At 47.2% G+C, this 22,839-nt stretch overlaps 1 protein-coding gene across 17 annotated transcripts in view; it reads right to left on the reverse strand.

The window, feature by feature from the left end:
* The window catches only part of SVIL (supervillin), a 205,448-nt gene that overhangs the window by 4,088 nt on the left and 178,521 nt on the right, over window positions 1-22,839 (reverse strand). For all 17 annotated transcript variants that reach the window (XM_082740814.1, XM_082740813.1, XM_082740809.1 and 14 more), the window contains 13 exons: window positions 22,035-22,190; window positions 20,603-20,739; window positions 19,840-19,987; window positions 19,574-19,719; window positions 17,877-18,052; window positions 15,739-15,883; window positions 15,187-15,463; window positions 8,867-9,018; window positions 6,083-6,188; window positions 5,237-5,444; window positions 3,532-3,665; window positions 1,941-2,096; window positions 416-559 (listed from right to left, as the gene is read on the reverse strand). In XM_082740814.1, coding sequence (XP_082596940.1) covers window positions 416-559; window positions 1,941-2,096; window positions 3,532-3,665; window positions 5,237-5,444; window positions 6,083-6,188; window positions 8,867-9,018; window positions 15,187-15,463; window positions 15,739-15,883; window positions 17,877-18,052; window positions 19,574-19,719; window positions 19,840-19,987; window positions 20,603-20,739; window positions 22,035-22,190 — 2,085 coding nt within the window. The remainder of the gene's footprint in view (window positions 1-415; window positions 560-1,940; window positions 2,097-3,531; window positions 3,666-5,236; window positions 5,445-6,082; window positions 6,189-8,866; window positions 9,019-15,186; window positions 15,464-15,738; window positions 15,884-17,876; window positions 18,053-19,573; window positions 19,720-19,839; window positions 19,988-20,602; window positions 20,740-22,034; window positions 22,191-22,839) is intronic.

Raw genomic sequence — 22,839 nt, forward strand, 5'->3', positions numbered from 1 at the left:
ACTACAGATTTCTTTAAGATAGAACACTAAAAATAATAGTGAATGATAAAAAGGTTGCCATTGGCTCTCCAGCCTGTGCGGGGGAGCTTTCCACTCTCAGACAGTGTGACGCTCTGTGGTGTGTGGGGAGTAGGGGTAGGAGGAGGCCCTCATGTCCTCAGCATGGTTCATTCCCAGGGCAAAAGGGTTTTAACCAGTCCAGGGTATTCTATAATGTAGTCTTTGACCTTGAGGGTAGCGACTTAGATGGCCCAGTTATCTAAAAGAGAAAAATGAATTCTCATTCAGGCTGATAGCCAAGAACACACTAATCTCAAAATTAAGAAGCCTTACAAAATTACTTGGCTTCATCACTGTCTGCCAGGCCGTATCAAGACCCCCACACGGTGGTTCAAGCTTGTGCCGTGACCCTCACCTTTGCAGTACCGGAGAACCGTCTCCATGGCGCTCTTCCGGTCGGAGGCCCAGCGAATGCGGGCTGAACCGGTGATCTTGTTCTCAGTGGGCCACCAGCCTTGCCAGAGGTACACCTCATGGTGATTGTCAACAAGGAACAGAGCTGCAAGGGAAGGACAGAGCAGACAATCAGGGCCTCCTCGGATGTTTCCAGTTCACTCTTCCCCAAACCCAAGGGAGGTCTTCCCTCCCTACTGCTTTTGTCAGGGGGGCAGAATACCTTTGGCACGGGCCAAAGGGTGTTTGTGATGCCTCAGCCCTTTGAACATTTGATCAGAACCTGGGCACAGAGGTGGCATCTGCGACGCTGGCCTCTTCCCTTCCCTCTCCCTGCATCCTCTCTCCTCCTGTCCCTCTTCAGCTGCCGGCCTGCCAGCGGCCCTTCTGGAACTGGCAGCGAGCTGAGCAGAGGAACAGCACACGTGCCACTCGGGGGCTTGTGAGCACTGTGTATCTCCTGAGAGCAGTTTACAAACTGGAGAGTGCATCTCCCTTGCTCTATAGGTCACTGATGTCCATGCCCCAATGTGACTGCATCGTAGGCGGCCAAGTTCAGGGTTCTTTGTGAGAAAAGCGGGCTGTAAGTAGATGTGTTCTGCCTCTTCCTCCTTGCTTCTTCTCATCCAGTGGTCACGCTCTTACTCCATATGGCCAAGGAGCTCTCGCACTTGCCAGGTCTGCCTGACCGAAGTCCCTCCCTAATGTGCGTTTCAGGATGCTGTGCACACGACGCATGTGAAAAGCCCCAAGACTTGACTGCAGGAGGGCTGGAGGGTCCATGCATGTAGCCCACTCTCTGGTGACTGTGACTGTCCCAACCAGAACAAGAGCACAGAGGTTCTGTCTTGAGGTTGAGGTCAAGCAGAAACAGCCCTGACCCCGGGATCAGAAGACATGGGCGGGAACCTCAGCCCTACCCTCCAGCCTTGGTAGGCACGGTTCTTTGGCTGACTCAGCTGGTGCTCTGACTCCCTTGCTCCCCGGCCACTCACTTTCCCAGGCTCACTTGCAGCAGAGGGTGGTCATGTGACAGGGCTCTGGCCAATGGGATGTAAGCAGAAGACAGCCGGGGCTTCTGGGAAAGCTTTTGCTTTATCTGATAAAAGGGAGAGACATGGCCATCCCTGCCCTTTTCCCTACCCCTTCGTCCTCTCTTGAATGAAAACTTGATAGCCAATTGCAGACCATAAAGCAACAAGACTGAGGGGAGCCTGGAAGAACAGCATGGATTCCCGACCTCTCAGCTTATTCTTAACCTACCTATTTGGGTAAGTTAGGGTCTCGGTTTCTTAGGCTGTAATGTACGGCTGATGTGCCCTTCCTTTGGGGGTAGGTGTGAGGATGAAATGAGGTAACATAAAGTTTCTTGCCAGTGTACTTGGCAAATAAAAACTGTTTACTAAATATGAGCTTCAAATAAAAAGGCCCTTTGGAAGGTGCATCTTCTGCGGCTCAGGGCACGATATCCCCTTCCACAGCCATACCTGGCTGTGGGGCACTATAAAGATCTTCCTGCAGGAAGGGCATCGAATTGACCACGGAGGGGTCTCGGGCAGGGTACATGAATTCCGTGGCTGCGAAATCACCAGAGGAACTGCTGAGGATGAACAGGCGAGGTGTGAAGTTAAAATTTCCAGGATCTTTGAAAAGAAAAGAGAACAAAGCTGAAGACAAAATATGCACAGAAGTACATCCTACATGGATTGGAGAATTAACATAAAACATAAAATAATCCAAAAATTAGTGCGAGGATGGTAAGATTTGTCTGAACTTGGAGGTGGGAAGGCCTTTTTAATCATAATTCTAAAGGAAATAATGAAAGGAGAAGGGAGTTATGTGTTGACAGTACAAAAATGAAAATTTTCATTGCCAGGAAAAAAAAACCCCAAACAAAATGAAAAGGCAGGTGACAACATGAGAAATACAGAAACCTACTATCTTTAGTATATAAAGGAATATAATAAAGATAAATATCCTAATAAATTGTACAAAAGGCAAAACTAAAACATTTGCTATAGTAGAAATACAAATGACTAAAAAACAATTAAAGTGTTTCACAGTATTTCCAACTTAAAACACTAAGTTAAAACAGTGCTTAGATATCAGTTTGCCCCACTGAATTTGGCCAAGAGGAAAAGGTGACCTACCAAGTCTCTGACTCTACTGGGAAATGCACAGTCCTTGTATATGTATATTGTATGTATAATATTGCTGGTGTGAAGGGAACTTGGTCCCAGTGTCCTGGGGCACCCTGTTGATATGTACTCTACATCTTTTCTACCTTTACCTAGCAGTTCTGTATCTAGGAAATTAACAAGAAATAAATGCAGATACTTATTTTAAATCATTCACATTTATTGTATAATGAGGAAAACTTGGAAACAGCTCTCTAATCTAAAATCAAACTAAAAGAGGTTAAGTAGAAAATGGCAATATACCATTTTCATGGAATACCCTGTGGCCACGGAAGTCTAATGAACACCTTGAGAAATGGTTTATAATAAAGGGGAAAATCAGGCTATAAAACTATACAGTGCTATCTAAAATTTTCTTCAATACAGATATGTATGGATCACACAGAGGAATGTTAATTCTGGTTCTCTTTGAGAGAGGTGATTATAAGGGACTGAGTTTCTTTTTCAACTTCTCTCTGCTGAACTCCATTACGTCCCAGTGCTGAGGACGCTGGCCAAACTAAAAGCATCTTGTTCCACAGGCTGATGGTGTGTCATTGCTCAGCTGGTTTCCTGGAATCATCTTCTTCCCTCTCTTCAAGTCATGTTTAATCTTCAAGGCTCTGTTTAAATGCCACGTCTTCTATGGGGCCATGCATAATTTTCCGGGCGGAACCTCTTTTTTCAACTCTCAGCCTCCTTCATTTGCACTTCTGTTATGACCCACAGAAAGTTTTATTTCGAATTATACCTGTCTTGCATTATATTTAGCATCCTTATTGTGTTGTAGGCCTATGAGGACCTATCCTAGGTCTGATTCATTGGGTGTTGTACATAGTACAGGCTCAATAAACATGTATTGACTAAATTAGTGACAGAAGGTAATGGAACGTTCTATTACCTTGAAGCATGCAGTCGTAGGCTTTCCTATCTCTCCTTCCTAAAGCATCCCAGAAGCCCAGGGGCTCGGATCCCTCGTCACACTCGTGTATTGTCACTTTGCTGCTACTATGCAGTCCTGCTTCCAGGGGACACCTGCGTGGAGAAAATCCAGTAGATTTTTTTTTTTTTTAATTTTTCTTTTGTCTTATTTTTTTAAAGATTTTATTTATTTATTTGACAGACAGAGCTCACAGGTAGGCAAAAAGGCAGGCAGAGAGAGAGGAGGAAGCAGGTTCCTTGCTGAGCAGAGAGCCCCATGCGGGGCTCGATCCCAGGACCCTGGGATCATGACCTGAGCTGAAGGCAGAGGTTTTAACCCACTGAGCCACCCAGGCGCCCCTGTTTTGTTTTGGTTTAAATAAGCCCTGAAGTGTTGGCAGTGCAAAATTATTCAAGACTAAATCTACAGACAAGTTCACCGTCTCTCTTCTTCTAACTTAAAACATTTCTTCCCTAACGAATGAAAACGGGCTCTGTGGTTTATGAGTGTAGGGGAGGGGGGCTTGGGGAGCAATGAGAAGGACTGGCTGGGCCCTCAGAGAAGAATGTATGATTACACATAAGATGTAATGAAAGTGATACACATTTTGATATATAACATACAGGCTTCCTATTCCTTGTCCTCTCCTGCTAGCTTATGATAAGCTTCATGGGGACGGAGACTTGGGTTTGTTCACTAGCCAAGTCCCTGGTCCCTAAATCTGGGCTGGGCACCAAGTACGTGCTCAACTGCACCTACTGAGTGAATGAGTGAGGGAGTTCATTGTTTTGTTTTTTCTCAGGGGCCCAAGAGGGAAAAGCCGATGGACCAGGGAGGACTCTGACTACCTCACTGAAGGTTGGTTATCGCCCCTCCCTTCTCCCCAGTGCACACAACGGGGTCTGAATAGGCTGCCCGTTGCAAGGGCACGGGCCTGCGTGCTCCTCTCCGCCTGCTCCCCCAGGGTGCTGGCTTTGTGAGCAGTCAAGGGAAACCTGCCCTCCCCACCCCACATGCTGTACTGCCCTGGGGCCCAGAGCACGGACTGGACCCGATGACACTTCGGTGGCATACTGCAGCCCTGGAAACTTTTCACTTTTGCTGTTCAGATGCTACCACCATCCTCCCGGGGCTCAGCCTGAGGTAGTACTAGGCAACCCCCAAATGCCGGGGCGAGGCTGGGCTCTCGCTGGTTGTCTGTGGAGCCCACCGAGCACGGGCTGCACCTCCTCTAGATGGTGACTGCACAGTACGGCCCGCTCCCTTGCAGGCCTTCTCTTCCTGCTTCGGTTTTCCCCCTTCCCCAGCGGCCCTCTTCCCCAGCTTCCCCGGCCAGCTGCCCAAGTGTGGGTGCCTGCCTGGGACAGGAACCAAACCCAGACCCTGCTGTGCTGTGCTCCACAACTGGCTCAGGTGGGCCGACCACTCCCTGGCAGGTGGCTGCCTTACAGAAGGAGAAATGCCGCTGGGGAAGCCCTCACGTTGGCAGTATTATGGGAGTCGTGAGTCACATCTGTTTGGAACGTCAGAGGCAGCTGACAAGGTTCATAACTACCCCCTGCTGAAGTCCCTTTAAGTATACCGGGGCATCTAGGGGCTTCTACTGGGTGGGTCTCCCCTCCGGCCTCAGCCCATGTCCCACAGGGAAGCCCCTTCTGGAGAGGCCCTCATGCACAACACTTACTGTTCTTTGATTTTATTTGCTGCAGTCCTTCCAACCTCCTTCGTGTGGGCTTGGGCTTTGCATCCGTGCCACAAGTAAATGAGGGCTTTGTTTACGTTGAGGACAACCATGGAAGTCCTGGACCTCAGGCTACTACAGTGACAGGCCACTTCCAGCAAGTTTCCTTCCATGGGCACTTCTCCTCGCACACAGTACAGCCTCCACTCGCCTGCAGGGGGCACCAGCGGCACAGAGTTAGGCCGGGTGCTGCCGGGACAGCTGCCCTCCTTCCGCAGTCACCAGCCAACACAACCCCCCAGTCCGGCCCAGCCTGTGGGGAGCAGCAGCCAGCCTCCTGGTGGCCCAGAAGGGACAACTTTTTGGAGTTAGAAGCGGTTTATGATGTAGAAAGACCATTTTTACAAAATTTGTAAATACCCAAGTAAATCCTATAACCGGCATCAACACTAAGCCCTTTCTTTGTGGGAGGGGCAGGGATGTTGGCTAACCCAAATCTCAGCTTATAATGGACAACCCACTTAACTTTCTTCTCAAGAAGAGACAGAGTCATTGTGAGAATTCAGTTTAAGGTGGAATCATCTTCCAGCCTCCTACATGCAAAGCCGTATCCTGATGAAACTCCACAGGACTGCGCGTGGGGGGTGGTGGGGGGGGTGGGGGGTGGTGGGGAGGGTTGGGTTTCCACTATGAGCTCCCCATACAGCTCATTTGCAAGGCCAACGTTAGGAGGCTTTCAGGAGTAAAGACACACCTATATAAAAGGAAATTAACTCTGGCCCCACTTTTATATAAAAATATCTTTCAGGAGAGGGAGAAAATACTAATTCCTACAGTAAAGTGACTTACTTTGTGCATTTTCTTCCTCCTCCTCCCGTCTCCCAGAGTGCACGACCATCCCCCCTTGGAAACACTGCAGAAAGCAGGGGGGCTCCTTTCCCTGCAGAACCTGGACCTTCCAAGGTAAACATACTCCAATAAGTAACACGTACTGGGTTTTCAGAGTCTTAAAAATAATACAGGCCTATGGTAGAAAATCTGGAAAATATCAAGAAGTGCAAACAAAAGCCAGTGATAATACTATTATCTGTCTCCAGATAACCACCATAGAAATTTTACAGCCTAGCTTTCCTTTCCAAGTATTTTTCAGGTATATGTTTTTCCCAAGCAAAAATAGGACTGTTGTTTTATCTACTTTATATTGATTTTCTTCGCTTGATGTTTTTCGGTCACCAAAGGCTCTTGAAACGTGAGTTTTGACGTTTTAATGGTATTCCATGGTGGAGATGTAACATGACTGATTTAAACACATTTTAAACAAAATCTGCTTCTCAGTAAGGAAAACGACTGATCACTTAGTAATTTGGAGGGGAAAGAACAGTCTCTTTTGCCACTGTGCCCAGAATCCACTCACGGAGCCATGTGCCTGCTGACCCCAGACCGCAGCCTGCCCCTCGCCTGTGAACCACCATGTTCCAGCAGGTGGTAGCTGCTTAGTAAACGTGTGGGTTGACTCCACCCACTCTCACTTCTGCTAGACCGTTTGCTTTAATGGGAGACTGCTGGCTGAGCCTGGCAGTTGGGGCACACTGAAAGGTAGGAAGCATTTCCCCACCAACTGTTAACCTGCAAATCTCAGGGCCTGTTCTGCGTAATTAAGTGCCATTTTGCAGTAGTGTTTCATAGGTCCGAAATGTTCTTATATCAACTGGCTTGACCCCCAAAAAAAAAAAAAAAAAAAAGCAATGCTCAAACTCGAGAGGTAAAGGCTCAAAATTCTAAAGGGGATTTTAAAGGCATGATTAAAACCTGGCCTTTACGAAAATTAAAAAGGCAGTTGAGATGATCCGTAATTAAGAATAAATTAAAATACAGTGGTCTCTAACAATTATTTACAATTATTATATGGTCTACAGGAGGAAAGGTATATCTTTTAGGGAAGAGAAGTGACTCTTAGGAAAAGCTAAGTGAGTGTTAATCTATTTTGGAGAAAATTCCTCTTCTCTTCCCTTTTTTTTTTTTTGAATTTTTATTTGTTTAGTGTTCCAAGATGCATTGTTTATGTACCACACCCAGTGTTCCATGCAATACATGCCTTCCTTAATACCTACCACAGGCTCACCCAACCCCCCACTCCTCCCCTCCAAAACCCTCAGTTTATTTCTCAGAGTCCACAGACTCTCGTGCTTCGTCCCCCCAACCCTGCCCACCGATTCCCCCAATTCACTTTTCTTTCCTTCTCCTAATGTCCTCCATGTTATTCCTTATGTTCCACAAGTAAGTGAAACCATATGATAATTGACTTTCTGTGCTTGACTTATTTCACTCAGCATAATCTTCTCCAGTCCCAGCCAAGTTGATAAAACTTCATCTTTCTCTTCCCTTGTGCTATCATTAACTACTCATTTAAGACCGTGAAGATATTTGTACATGGTATCATGTTCTCTCAAGACCCCATGGTCAACTCTTAATTCCTAAAGGATGGGACCTGATGCAAAGATAATCTGAACATCAAAAAGAACTGTTTACAAAGTCTTGGCACTGGTATTACACAGGCCCTGAGGCTATAATGGTGGGGAAGAACAGCAGGCACTGTCTCTTCCATGCTTGTAGGAAAAGGCAGATAATAAATAAGTAAACACAGTGTGTTCAAAATGTAAACGAAATGACAAATTGATTATGTGGTTTTAAGTAGTGGTAATAATACAAGTGCTATAAAACATAGTAACAGGACAGAGAATGGGAAGGGATTTGGATAAAATAGGTGACATCTGAACAGATCTCAATCTTCTGAGGTTGAAAGTTACTATGGATATAGAGGAGATTGTGGGAAGGGAAAACTGTGCAAAGGCCCTGGGGTAGGGAATGGCAAAAAAAGGCTAGAGCAGCCCTGGCCATGGTGAGGGTGAGGGGTGATGTGGGAGAGGTGTGTAGGACCAGACACGAAGGTGCTAGCAAACCACCAGGAGAATGCTTTGACTGCAGTCCATTTGTGATGGAGGAAAAGGGAATGACATGATCTGACGTGATCCAAAACATCACTCAGGCTGCTGTGAGGAATGCAGATGATGGCAATACTAATTTTCATGTTAATCTCTGATATTTCCTTAGGATAGATCTGTGTAAGTGGAAAAAGTGATCAAAGTTTATGAGAATTTTAAGGTCCCTGAGCCAACCTGCTTTCAGGATGGCTGTTTCAAGCTATCCTTCCCAATGGAAGCATCCTGCTGAATCCTTACCTGCCCTGGATCCATTCTTCACAAAATCTCTACCAGTTTTAGAAGTGGAAAATAGTATCTCTTTGTTCTGTTTACAATTCCTTGAGTATTAGTTAAGTGGAAACTTAAAAAAAAAACAAACCCACCACTCACTGGCACTCTGTACTTGATGTGTGGATTTACTGTTTGCAGATAGATCTCGTATAAGAGCACATGACTGCTGGCCAGGCGGTGGAGACATGATTACGGAAGCCCAGACTGGAATCTAGGGGAGCTGGCCAGGACTAAACGTCGCTTGTGTGATGCTGTCTTTGTTCACTGGACTGGCTCTTCAGGGGGCCAGACCACACCCCCTGGAGCTCCCCAGGAAGGCCAAGACTCTCCTCCATGGGAGCAGCCACTTTCTAGAACTTACCTGGGCACCCCTCTCCTCATCCAGCTCCACAGTCATCAGAGCCGACGTGCCCTTCTCACTCACGGTCGACTGCCGGCCTTGCCAGAAGAAGTAGACACATTTCTCCTTGCCAGCCACCCGCACTGAGTGTTCTCCCTTTTGTCGACTTCCCACTGCAAACATACAGAAACCAAGAGGGTGAGGTAAACAGCTGAGAAGCCAAAAGAAGAGCAAATATATGGCTTTCTTCTCCAGGCTCCGTGAGGACAAACTGTGAAGAAATAGCTTTTGGCCACGGGGCTGAGGAGAAAAACCATCTTTCTTCTAGTTAACTGATCCCAAACCTCCAAACTGGAGAAAAAAATGATCTTGCCTTCTTGATACCCTGAGAAAAACACCTGTCATCCTACAGGAAGGCAGATCACTCCAAGTGTGTGACAGAAAAAAATGGCGGCTGCCAGAGCAGGCCTCCCAAAGACACAAATGCGTTTTCCATATCATGCCATTTTTTTGGCATAAGATTAGCCAGTAGAGAAAAGATATTAAAAACAACAGCTGGGCCAGCTTTAAGCACAAAGGGAAAAACTTAGTCTGTGAAAATGATTCAAGTTAAAAAAAAAAAAAAAACACTCTGAATTTTCCAAGTTCTGTCAGAAATGGAAGAGCTCTATTGCTGACATATCACTTCCATAAACGAATCTGGGATTTCAATTCTATCTGTCCCCAGGATGGCAGCCAGGATGGAGTGCCTGCTGTCCTTACTGTCCGCCACCTCCCAGGCACATTGGTCAACATTACCAGCACCCAGGACACAGATCTCATGAAAGAGCAGGTGTGGAAAGTTCACTGGTCAAGTGGTCATTTTAAAATGGCCATATTTCAGACCTTGCCTCGCTACTTTTAGGTTTATACTGCACTCCAGACTCCTCTCATTCATTCATTCATTCATTCATTCAGCAGATAGTCACTGAGCACCTGCAGAGGGCCGGGGCCTCTTCACAATACCAGGATAAGCAAGACACACAACCCCCTGCTTTCATTCTGACCAACAGATGAGCAAGACAGTTTCACAGAGTCCCAAGTGCTCTGAAGAAGACAGACAAGGGTATGTGACCCAGGGCAGGGTGAATACCGATGGGATTCCTTATTGAGGAAGGCCCCTCTGAGAAGGTGACCGATGACAAGATGACAGGACCTGCAGGCAGACCATTCTGGAATGAATGAGGTCAGGAGACTAAGCTGTTACCTCAAAATGCCTGCCTGGGTGGTCCCAGATAGTGGTGGTCCACAGGGGAGAAAACAGTTATAGCCCCCACGCTTGTTGAAAATTAAAGATGATAACTGGATTCTCTGTTTCTGTATGAACTCAATTTTTCTCACCTCTGAACCCATTTATAACATCACAGCTGTCTTGGAGTTTGAAGGTAAGAAGAAAGCTCATTTATCTTTTTTTTTTTTTTTTAAAGATTTTATTTATTTATCAGAGAGAGAGAGGGGGAGAGAACGAGCACAGGCAGACAGAATGGCAGGCAGAGGCAGAGGGAGAAGCAGGCTCCCCGCCGAGCAAGGAGCCTGATGTGGGACTCGATCCCAGGACGCTGGGATCATGACCTGAGCCGAAGGCAGCTGCTTAACCAACTGAGCCACCCAGGCGTCCCGAAAGCTCATTTATCTTAAGTTCTTAAGAGACCAGGGCCATATTTATTTGATTTTTTGGCCCTTGAGCAAAGCACTCTATAAACCATTTTCTTAAATGATTATAATACTCCTTATAGCACTTTGCCTAAGCATGGCTTTTAGTGCCATCTTTTGTGGACCTGAACTGGTCAAGCCCATGTATTTCTTTTTCTTTTTTTTTTGAAATTCGAATTGTTCATGATTCTTTTTTTTTTTTTCAGCGTAACAGTATTCATTGTTTTTGCACCAGACCCAGTGCTCCATGCAATCCGTGCCCTCTCTAATACCCACCACTGGTTCCCTCAACCTCCCACCCCCCCACCCCTTCAAAACCCTCAGATTATTCTTCAGAGTCCATAGTCTCTCATGGTTCACCTCCCCTTCCAATTTACCCCAACTCCCTTCTCCTCTCCATCTCCCCTTGTCCTCCATGCTATTTGTTATGCTCCACAAATAAGTGAAACCATATGATAATTGACTCTCTCTGCTTGACTTATTTCACTCAGTATAATCTCTTCCAGCCCCGTCCGTGTAGCAACAAAAGTTGGGTATTCATCCTTTCTAATGGAGGCATAATACTCCATAGTGTATATGGACCACATCTTCCTTATCTATACTGCAATCTATACTTTTAATCTATACTTTAGCAATCTATACTTTTAATGCCATTCTGATCAAAATTCCACCAGTATTTTTCAAAGAGCTGGAGCAAATAATCCTAAAATTTGTATGGAATCAGAAGAGACCCTGAATTGCTAAAGAAATGTTGAAAAACAAAAATAAAACTGGCAGCATCACGTTACCTGATTTCAAGCTTTACTACAAAGCTGTGATTACCAAGACAGCATGGTACTGGCATAAAAACAGACACACAGACCAGTGGAACAGAGTAGAGAGCCCAGATATGGACCCTCAACTCTATGGTCAAATAATCTTCGACAAAACAGGAAAAAATATACAGTGGAAAAAAGACAGTCTCTTCAATAAATGGTGCTGGGAAAACTGGACAGCTCTATGTAGAAGAATGAAACGCGACCATTCTCTTACACCATTCACAAAGATAAACTCAAAATGGATAAAAGACCTCAACGTGAGACAGGAATCCATCAGAATCCTAGAGGAGAAAGTAGGCAGTAACCTCTTTGATATCAGCCAGAGCAACTTCTATCAAGATATGTCTCCAAAGGCAAAGGAAACAAAAGTGAAGATGAACTTTTGGGACTTCATCAAGATCCAAAGCTTCTGCACAGCAAAGGAAACAGTCAACAAAACAAAGAGACAACCCATGGAATGGGAGAAGATATTTGCAAATGACAGTATAGACAAAAGGTTGATATCCAGGATCTATAAAGAACTCCTGAAACTCAACACACACAAAACAGAAAATCATATAAAAAAATGGGCAGAAGATATGAACAGACACTTTTCCGATGAAGACATACAAATGGCTATCAGACACATGAAAAAATGTTCATCATCACTAGCCCTCAGGGAGATTCAAATTAAAACCACATTGAGATACCACCTTACACCAGTTAGAATGGCCAAAATTAGCAAGACAGGAAACGTGTGTTGGAGAGGATGTGGAGAAAGGGGAACCCTCTTACACTGTTGGTGGGAATGCAAGTTGGTGCAGTCACTTTGAAAAACAGTGTGGAGATTCCTCAAGAAATTAAAAATAGAACTTCCCTATGACCCTGCAATTGCACTACTGGGCATTTACCCCAAAGATACAGATGTAGTGAAAAGAAGGGCCATCTGTACCCCCATGTTTATAGCAGCAATGGCCACGGTCGCCAAACTGTGGAAAGAACCAAGATGCCCTGCAACGGACAAATGGATAAGCCCATGTATTTCTAAGTGAACAAAATAAAAGAGAAACTATCAATGAACAGGTCAGGCATTTTCACAGTTAGTTTGGAAGGCACTCCTTTGAAATTTCTGCTACTTTAGATAGGAACAAAACTTTGCCTTTGATTAGCAATCTCACCCTTCAAAGCAGTGAAAATTAGTCCTGTCAGCTGGGGAAAGATATGCTTAAAACAAGTCACAGAAGTTGAGACATATCTTGAAATTTGTTACCACTTAAATACTTTGTGTAAGTATATACTCAGTTTCAGGAAGAATCAGTGTTTTACCACCTACCATCTTAGTGTGGACTGCAGTATCCACACCTAAAACAGAAGTATTTTCTTAAAATGGTTCATAATGTGTTCAGTACTTTTCCTTGGAGTTTTTGTCAAAATACCCAAATTTCATCCTATACACAACTTAATTTTTAGTTCATTTATTTTTAATTTTAGCCAAGTAGAGACTCAGCTTTCAGCAGTAAGACAAGACGGACTATAACTTTATAGCCTTGATCAGATGGCCGATTTAAAGTGTTCACTGTCCCATGCCTCAAAATACTTCCCAGAGTCAATTTGTGACCAGGAGTTTCATTTAGGAGTAATGGAAGACACAAAGACCATCAAGGACTTCTCCTGATCAGGTGGTCTTGAGGCAGAGTCCTATTTACTGCTCACCTACTTACAGTAGCTCGGCCTGTATCACGCTCCCGAGTTGCCTGACCTGGTTCCGGGTTAGGACCGACCCCACCAAAGCCTTCGGTCTCCCTTCCCTGGAGCACACAGTTCACTCCCCCAAGGAGCTTCTCTGTGGGCCCGTGCAGGCTGGCTGGCGTCCGCGAGGAGGACAGCTGTCCTGCCTCTACAGCCTCTGGCTTCTGCTGACCCTGCCCCAGAAGAGCTTTCCAAGCTCCAAGTTCAGTCCTGTTTGCAGGTGTGGCCCTTGTGAGGTACGAGTGATGAGGGGCTGGACCACAGTCCCCCAGGGGCCACTGTTAATGTCACTGGGCTATGCTTCTCTGCTCCCAGAGGGACCATCTGGAAATCTGAATGCTCCCTGCTCTGACTTAATGCTCTGCAGCTGGACTTGTTCAGAGTTGTGGCTGTGGAGATGCTGCCGGAGCTGGCTGGGAGATGTGCGTGGAGTATACTGGGAGGAAATACAGAAGAAAGTATCTGCCTGCGCCAAGTCATTATTTCTTAGGGGCCTCCAAGAGAATAGGCTGTGAAGGCCTCCTAACTCTTAGATTCACCTGATTCACAATGATCTTGCTTTTGTTGCTCAGGACATCGGTGATGATTATTCCTGTGCTGGGCCCATGCTAAGCATCATCTGTGCCAGATTATAATAATCTGTGAGCTGGGTACGACCTCTGTTTTCTAGGTGAGAACATCGATGCTCGGACAGGCTAAGTCACTTTACCCACCTTGCAGAGCTGGTATGTGGGGCCTGAGAGAAGATGCGGAGCTGGGCTGTGTGGCCCCTGGGCCTGTGGCCTTTCTTTCAAGCCCCAGGTCCTCCTTACACATGGGAAAGGCAGTTTTAGGGTCCTAACCTGCTCTCGACTTGCTGTGTGACTTTGGGCAGGTGACTTAAGCGTGTGTCCTCTTTCTCACTGAGTGATCGGCATAACAACAGGGTACATCGCATGAAGCCTGGGGAGGCACTCAGCCAGGGTGCGCAGCAAAGCCACCAGTGCTGTGCCTCGTGAACCAGGTGGGCCTCCAGGACCGGGGCATACCTAGACAGCTCTGGGCACGGCCTCCTGTCCCACCAGGCGATGCCCAGCCAGGGGCCTCCCACAGAGCCGGCCTCGGGGAACCCAGCTCTCCTCCCATGGCATGGCACAGCTGCTTCTCCCCACACTGGCCTTACAGTTATTTATGCCATATGTGTTTAGAAGGTAGGGCCTGACGTCTTTACTTCCCCTTAAAATGTATGTCTTATACCCAGAAGAGAGATTAGGTGCTCAGTAAATGCCATCAGCGATTAACAGACTGAATTAGGAAAGAAATAAATGGGTTTTGAGTCTACGGGGGTCTGATCAGCAGACCACAGCCTCCACCCACCTGGGGCCGTGGGGGAGCCACATCTGGACAGCAGAGAGGCTGTCTGAGAGGTGAGTGAACTCTCGAGAGCTGAATCTCAAGACCACAAAGCTGTGACAAACTCCTAAATGGTGCTGAGAATGGGCTACTTCTTGGCAGGGAATAGGGATTCTCCCTCCAAAGTCCACTGACTCTCCCCGCTCACTGACTCTCGTGCGAAGCATATGACTGAGTGTTTTCCTCGAGTGTTTCACTGACAGGAACTGTGAGCAGCTGGACTATGTATTTCTTCTACCAGATCCCCAGAGCGCGCTGGTGCTCTCATCCTCAGAGGAAATAGCTCCTTTTAGTTCTCATCAATCTCTGGTGCGTTCCCACACCATGTGGTTCTAGTTCTAAGCCATCCGGATACGCTTCACAAGACTTTAGGCAGCAGACAGCCACATGGTAAGTATCATTTGGAGGCAAATCACCACTTTCCTAGAGAACATCTGGGGACAGAGCTGGGGAAGGAGTGAGGGGAGCAGAGAAACCGTAATGCGCGTGTTTAACTTCTCAAAGGAACCATGACATTCACTAGCAACACTGGCTCATTGGGACCCGGCTTCAACGTTGACCAAATGGTCCTCAGAGCAAACCATCAGACTGGCACACTGTCCGCGTGGCTGAGGGAAAGGCAGCGCACACGGGGACGGGGCTCCAAGACAGGCTCGCTGCCACCCCCAAGCTCCCCAGGTCGGCGCACAGAAAATGGAAGTGCTCACTAACCTGCGGTGCTCACCATGTACTTCCACTTGACCACATAGGCGTCCCCCTCGTGGAACTGCCCGATGCTCTGTTTGGGAAGCCTGCTGTAGTCGAACTCCAGGATGTGCCAGACATCCACAGACACGCTGGCGATCTCAAACTGCCTCCTGTCGTCCCCTTCCACCAGGCCATAGCCACGACCCACGTTCACCCCGTCCAGCACCGTGCCCGCTGTCGCCTGGGGCACCGGCACCATCAGCGCCACATCATACGGCTTGGCTTCGGCCCTAGGATCTTCCTACGAGGGAACGGAAGGATGCTGGTTCAGTGGCCTGTTTCTAAAGCCACTTCTTGTGACACTCACTGCTGTTCCCCTATTAGTGGGACAGTGCAAAAGGCTTTGCAGCTCTGTCTCGGCATTTCACTGCATTTTAGGGTAGGGCTGTGGGAGTCCTAAATAGCCCCCCACAACACTGATCTCCCAGAAACCCTAGGAAGGCTTTTAGCATCCAGGCCTCTTCTGCTGGGACCTCGAACAAAGCCTGAGGTTTGAGACTTGCTTCCCAAAACTACCTTTGGCTGGGCAAGTTCGCTGGCGCTCTTCTCATTAGGTCTCTTCAGTTCAGTCCAGTCAAGGAACTTCTCCTTGAACAAAATTGTCTCATTGTGTTCTGTAAGTCTCCCGAATATTGCCCAATCAGGTCGCCCCTGTCCTTTCCTGCAAGGGTGGGTGGGAGGGGGAGGAGACAGGAAAAGAACAGAGATTAAGCCACGTGTAAACAAAGGAAAGAGACTGAAAACAGATGCACGTGGCTACCGAAAACAACTCAGAATACATTAGTGGTATGGAGAATGAGTGGTTCGTGTGCTCAGGTAAGTGGTATTTTAGTATTTCAGCCTGAGGCCTGGCAAGACTTTGTGTGCGTGGAGTTGAGATGCCTAAGTGGGATGTGAACCCCGTCAGGAGTGGACTTTTCTAGCAAATGGTATCTGGGACCCGCTGAGGGCGGTGCACTAGCCTGGGAGCCAGGAGAAGGCAGGAGCCACATGCCCCCAGAGTCCCCAGCAGATGCTCACCATGTGTCTGTCACTTTAATGGGTAGATGGGAGGGAGGCCCTGAATTCTCTATTAAGTCATGTTACGATGAAGCTCTCTGGCGTCCAGGAACAGATGAAATTCTCCCGTTACTAAAAGGAGCATACTTTCATAGATCATTAAAAGAATTTCTGCATATTTATTTCTAATCCACCAGACAAGACAGTGGCCCGGGGGAGCATAAGTGCACAGAAAAGGAAGTGGCACAGCCCAACCTGGAGGCCTGGTCCTACCTAGGATCACAGAGCTTGAAATGGCTCCAAACACTGGTAACTCAGAAACAAAGTCAAGGACATGGTGGCTGAAGAGGGCTCAAAAGAGCACTGTTCATCCTTCCACATCAGTCTTTGGTTGTGAACAGAGACTGGGACGCTACACCCCACGAGACTGCTGAGCAGCGCTCACTGGGGCCCGTGCTCCGTCACTTCCTGTTTCGTTAGGACTCGGCTTCTGACGTCACAGCTAGGGCCCATCAAGGAGGCTGCCGCCCCCTAGGGAGGCTGCTGGGGGACAGCACGGTACACACATGCTCCCACCGCGTACTCTCGCAGGACTCTGGGAACCAGGTACCAGCAACTCTGGAAAATGCAGGGCTCCCTTGTGGGGCTGGGGTCTTTTACGGCAAATGTCTGAATGATCACCCTTCATATAAATTTTACTCTGCAGAGTTCACTAGGATGCCTATCGGCAGAGCGCTTGCTTTCAGCTTTAGACAATGATTTTTTATGCTGGGAGTCAAGCAAGCACGAGAGGCAGTGGTGGCAGGGGGGCAGGAGCGCGCGAGCACTTTCCTCCGTGCTGACTTCCATGTTCAAAGTGGGCTAAGTCTGGACACCTCAGTGCTTCAGGCCCCTCATCGGGTAGGAGGGGCTCTGGGCTTACTCTTGGCTGCCCCTTAGGAGAGGCCGCAAGGAGGCTCTTAAGACACACGGACTCACAAGCCCTACCCCACATGAACTGAGAATACATCCCAGGGGCCAGCGCTGGGGCTGGGCCTGGCACATGCATTTTTTTGAAAGCTTCTCAGGTGATTCTGCTCTGGGATGTGCTGAGAAGCCCCAGGTTAGGTGCTCGCTCATCTACTCCCAGTCGGAAATATTAAAGTTACAATGATTTCAATACAGTATCCTCCCTCTCACTCCCTGTCCCCCAAAAGGCACAACGTCATCTACTGCCAAAGAAATGGTAAATCCTGGACTTTGAGAGCTATGCTGAGGAGGCGTGAAATGAGAAGAAAATATGTCGCTTTTGCCCCTTCGGATCAATGGCGTTATTGCAGGTCCTGGAGCATTTTCAGATCCGCATGTAATTTGTTTCAACAATTGCTACTCATCGGCCAGGACAGCTCCTGGGAGGCCGCAGGTGGGAACAATTTGTTCACCTCAAGAAAGGAGAGACTGAACACAGCATCGGGAAGATGACGGCATCCGTATTTCCACATCAGTTAGGCAAAAGCTAAAGAAATACTCTTTTTGTGAGTATTCAGGGTACTGCCTGCAGTCAGTGATGAAAAGGAAACCCTAGGAAGAGTGACAGCAGGTGAGCGTGGGGGGAACTCAGGCCCGCTGAGGGAACCTGCTTGATCTCCCACACCACTGGCGGCTGACGGAAATACCTGGGAATAAGCGGGTTGCATTCTCCAGGATCCAACGGGTTGATGTCACAGTTCTCATAGTCAAAGGTTCCGTTCCATAAGTGCTTTGCCAGCTGAAAAGCTATTTTCCGTTGTGCTAATGTGACTTCTTTTCCGTGCCACACGTACACTTCACTACCGAAGTCGAACACCAGTACCTGGAAAGGCCGCAGAGAGCAACAGGCTAACTTCAGAGCCCTGCTCCGGTTGAATGAGGTGTGCACTGACCAAGTCTGATGGGGCGACAGCTGGCACTGCCCTGCCACGCTGGCCCCTGGCCTGTGGCTCTGATTTCCGTCTTGTGCTGAACTCACCAGCTTCCATGGCAAGTTATTTAACTGCATTTTCCTACCTGCCTTCTTTCCCTTCTTTCTTCCCTGTCCCCCTGCTCTTTCATTCCCTGAGCATATACAGTGGCCACTTCTTAAATGCTAGGCCCTGAGGACCACTGAGGCGGACTCCCCTCTGTACAGTTCCAGCACCCTCCAGGGCAGAGACCATACCGTACTGACATTTACAGGACCTTAGGAAGTGTTTGCTGAGTGAATACATGAATGTAATGCCATTTCTTATTTCTGTACCTCTGGTTTATCTGACTCTTTCATCCTAGAATAATTTCTTCCTTCCTGTCCGGCAATCCAAATCCTACTCAGCTCCCAGCGAGGCTCAACTGCACCTTCCCTTTAAAATTACTCCTGATTATTTCTTCTCTGTGATTTTGCTTTTCCATTTAAATGCCCACAGGTGTCATACAATTGACCTAGCTCTGGAAGACCTTCTTTCTAATACTCCTCTACCCAATGAAATTTAAGGATCTTTCGTGTCTTCCACTTTTCGTGTCTTACCAGACGATGGTAATGACAGTGTATGTGATTAGTAAATACTTACTGATATAGGAGGAAAAAGCTAGTATATTACTTGGTAAACCCAAATTATATAAACATGTATCTATTATTCCTGAAACTTTGTTTATAGAAAATCAAGAGATAGGGCTAAGTAGTATTTTTATCTTATTCCCTGGTTATACTGATAAATACTTGCACACAGTGCCATATAAGTGTAAGACAGAAGGCACAATGACTTGATTTACATGTACTGTGAAATGATTACCACAATTTAGTTCAGTTGACATCCACTACCTCATACAGATAAGAAAAAGAATACAATAAAAATCCTCCCAAAATATAAAGAAAAAAAATTTACATTTTGCCTAAAACAGAAGGCCTTCAATGACCCATGACTCCTCTGAACAATGTTCTGAATTCTGGGGGCACCTGGCTGGCTCAGTCATTGAGCGTCAGCTCAGGTCGTGATCCCAGCATTCTGGGATCAAGTCCCGCATCGGGCTCCCTGCTCGGCAGAAAGCCTGTTTCTCCCTTTCCCTCTGCCCCTGCTTGTGTTCCTCTCTCACTGTGTCTTTCTATGTCAAATAAATAAATAAAATCTTTTAAAAAATCTTAAAAAAAAAAATCTTAAAAAAATATTTTTTGAATTCTATCCTCATATTTAAGATGGAGTGATGGTTTGCATTCACAAGTAAATATCCTGTAAAAATACGTCACTGTTCCACACCAGGCACGAACGCCAGCCAGCGTTTCTCTGGCACGTGGGGTGGGTGTTACTGGGCAACCCCGTGCCAAGTGCTCTCTCTTGGCGAGGACGGTGCCCACGCACTGTACCTCTTTGGACTGCAGAAGGGAGCACTTGGGAATCTTCCCCCAGTAGTCGTCATCAGGGACAAGTTTGTCGTCCATCAGACGGTAAATGCAGTTTGTTTCAATTATGGCTGTTTCATAAAGTTCATCTTCTTTTGGGTCTCCAGCAGCTTTGGGATGAGAACAAGAAGACAGGATGACATTTTACACTGAAAAGTGGCCAGTTTAGAAGAAGGAAGTAGGGGATTAGAAAAGCCTCACGAGGCTCTGAAAATACAGTAAATTCTCACACTGGTAACTGGTTTGGCCGCCCAGAAGCTTCCAGAAGTCTTTGGCCGCATGAGTGTGTGTATTAATTCCTTCTTCAATAGTCTGGACGTAAGTAGCTCTACAACCAAGTTCCCTCTTCGTCTGAATTAAACTTGCCAGTTCTGAGGCCTGGAAAAAGGGAGGAGCACAATTACCTAGATAGACAAGCCTGTGTGAGGCAGAGTGGTGCATACTGAAGCTGGAGGCAAAAATGGCAGGTCTGCAGGGGAGACCATGTGACCACAGGGGCTGCAGGCACGGGGTCTTGGGTATTTTCAGCAAGGTCAGGAGAATGGAACTCAAGGACCAGGGGGCACAACTCTCTAGAGCAACCATTCTTTATTTTTAAATACAATAGGTCACTCATGAAGTTTTGGAAAAATACCCATTCTCTGGGCTTTTGCCCATGAGGTTTTTTATTCAATAAGCCGGTAGCAGCATTTCATAGGTACCTGGGATAAACAGCTTTGAAGGGATGTGCCGTTCCTTTTTCACACAGGAGTGGAATAGGAGTTAAAAACTGGTGGGATAGGTCATAATCCTTCTAAAACTTCCCACTCAAGCACCTAATGAATGCGTGTTTGAGAGACATTCAGCAAAAGAAATACTGCCTCTCTCCCTTCTCACTTGCATGAAACATTTGGCATTTGAGAAGCCCTGTAAAGACCTAGCAACTGGTAGAACATTCTATCAGTGCGTAAAGGAGGTGTTTAACTCAACATTTCTTATTTTTCAGATACCAACCTTTGCCTTTTCTATGACATTTGCAAACTCTCCTACCCACACAAAACAGTAATGGGGAGAGAGCAGGAGGAAGCAGTCCCCACTGTTGAGGGACGAAGCTCGAGGTTCAACCAGTCTGGTCTGCACATGTCTTCTTCCTGTAAGGCAGGAGGCAAAGAGTCGCCATCTTGCCAGAGAGGAGAACTCTCCAAGCCACAGGAAGGGCCAGGAAGCACCCCTGCTACAGACTCTTACAGTTCTAAAGATTCTCGTCTACCAACACGGGCTCCATGACAAACAGTGATAGAACAGGGTTTCTAGTGAAGGCCTTCTAGATTACTCTCCCGTGTTAGTGCTTTCTTACATGTCATCATGTGTCTTAGGACTGCCACTGGGGTCCTTTTACAGCATGTGTGTGGATTCATTAAGTTCCTTCCTCCAGGAAAGTTAGTAAACGTGCTCCTTTTTCCCGTTCAACTTCTCCCCTGACCCCTTTCTCTGTGCCCAGCCCACCTCCTGCATTTCATAGCCCCTGCCAGCCACACTGCAGGCGAGGGCCTGCCTTCCCAAGCATCATCTTCCTGAGGTTTGCACGCTAAACCCAGGGCAGTCTTAGAGGCAATCAGCTTGGAGGGAAGAACTGCTTTGTGCTGCTTTCCACAGCTTCTCCTAAAAGACTATTGATTTAGGCCTTTCCATGGTCACACTGATAGTGTCATCTCTGGGTCAGAACTTGGGGACTAGACATTGGTTATTTGCACTTGTCACTAGTCCTTCGAATGCACTAAAAAGGCCAATGGTCACGAAGAAACACACGGGACACCCTCCGTGAAGGATATTCCACCAGCCTCCTCTTCATTATTACTCTAGGATTGCCACTCGGAGGCAGCCAAGGCTCTCCTCACAGCCCATGGTCTCTCTGGTCGTCTCCCTTGCTCTTGACAAAGGGGGTGCTGGAGTGGAAAACTAGGTTGGCTTCAGTTGCCTCTGCTTTCCCTGGATTCCCTCTCCAAGAACTTGCATCTCTGCCTCTGGCCCACACTAACCTTGCTCACCTCAGCGAGGAGAACTGAGTGGAGACAGCCCCCACGAAGACTTCGGGGACTGCTGGAACTACAGGACAGCGTGCTGATGGGGCTCAGAGGGCAAGGGGAGGCGGCCGCAGAAGCTGAGCTTCTGGAATGGGAGAGACCTGGATGCAAATCCACCTCTGCCACTCAAACAGCCGCTGTGACCTCAGGTGCATCACTAACCACACCAAGCCTCAGTGAGCATCACATCTGCCACCTCATGGGATTTTGTGAAGCTTAGATGACTGGAGGTAGCACAGTGCTCTGCCCACAGTAGGTTCTCAAAGAGCATGCACTCCCTCCCCCTGAAGGTCAGGCCTCTCGGTGTTACCAGACTCAAACCCCTGCTCTATGCGTGGTTCCTCCTCACGGCTCCTAAGTACCTTTAATCTGTAGGAGCATCAGCTTCTTGTAGGGCACCGCACTGTTGTTGGAATTCTGTTCGGTCAGATTGACGCTCCGCAGGCTGATGTTGCTGAAGTTTTCTTTACTGGCTAAACCTGCCAGAGTGACTTCGGAGAAGTTGGAGTTGGCAGACACTGGAAGGGTTGAATAAGGAAACAGTGGGGAAGGGGGAGCAAGACGGGCCGGTGAAATGACATTTGCCACCAGAGATTCATCATCAACTAGCTTTTTCTCAGAAGGTTAATCCTGAGGGGGAGACCATCCTCAGGTTTAGGTGACGAGGCGGTACAGGGCTGAACTCCTGTACTCAGGATTCAATTCTGTCCCCAAAGTACCAGCTGCTTGCGGACACACGTCACATCTCACCTTGCCGGGGGGACAAGAATTGAGGGACAGTGTGGACCAGCTCTTTTGCTACAAAATCAGGAGCTGGACTCCCATGTCCCAATTCCACTGAAAGTGAATATAATCCCTAACAATGTTTGGATGTTAATGTCAACACACTCACAAGGAAGGCTATGAGGTATCTTTCAACAAAGTCTTTACATGTAGAAAAGCAGGCACTCTTGTAGGGATGGGTTAGTCCTAATCTTTTTCCTGGAGGCAAAGTGATCAACTAGATAATCCCTTAAAGTCTTCTGCCCTCAGAATTAAGACCATTGTAAGAAGATGCTGGGTTTTCCATGTACACCAACGAATGTGTACATGTCAGTCATCACAAAGCCATCTCCAAGCCCCCAAAAGTGGAGATAGAGGAAAAATACCTAAAATTTGTGCCAAGAA

Source organism: Mustela nivalis (assembly GCF_964662115.1).
Source record: "Mustela nivalis genome assembly, chromosome: 7".
In the NCBI taxonomy this organism is placed as follows: Eukaryota; Metazoa; Chordata; class Mammalia; order Carnivora; family Mustelidae; genus Mustela; species Mustela nivalis.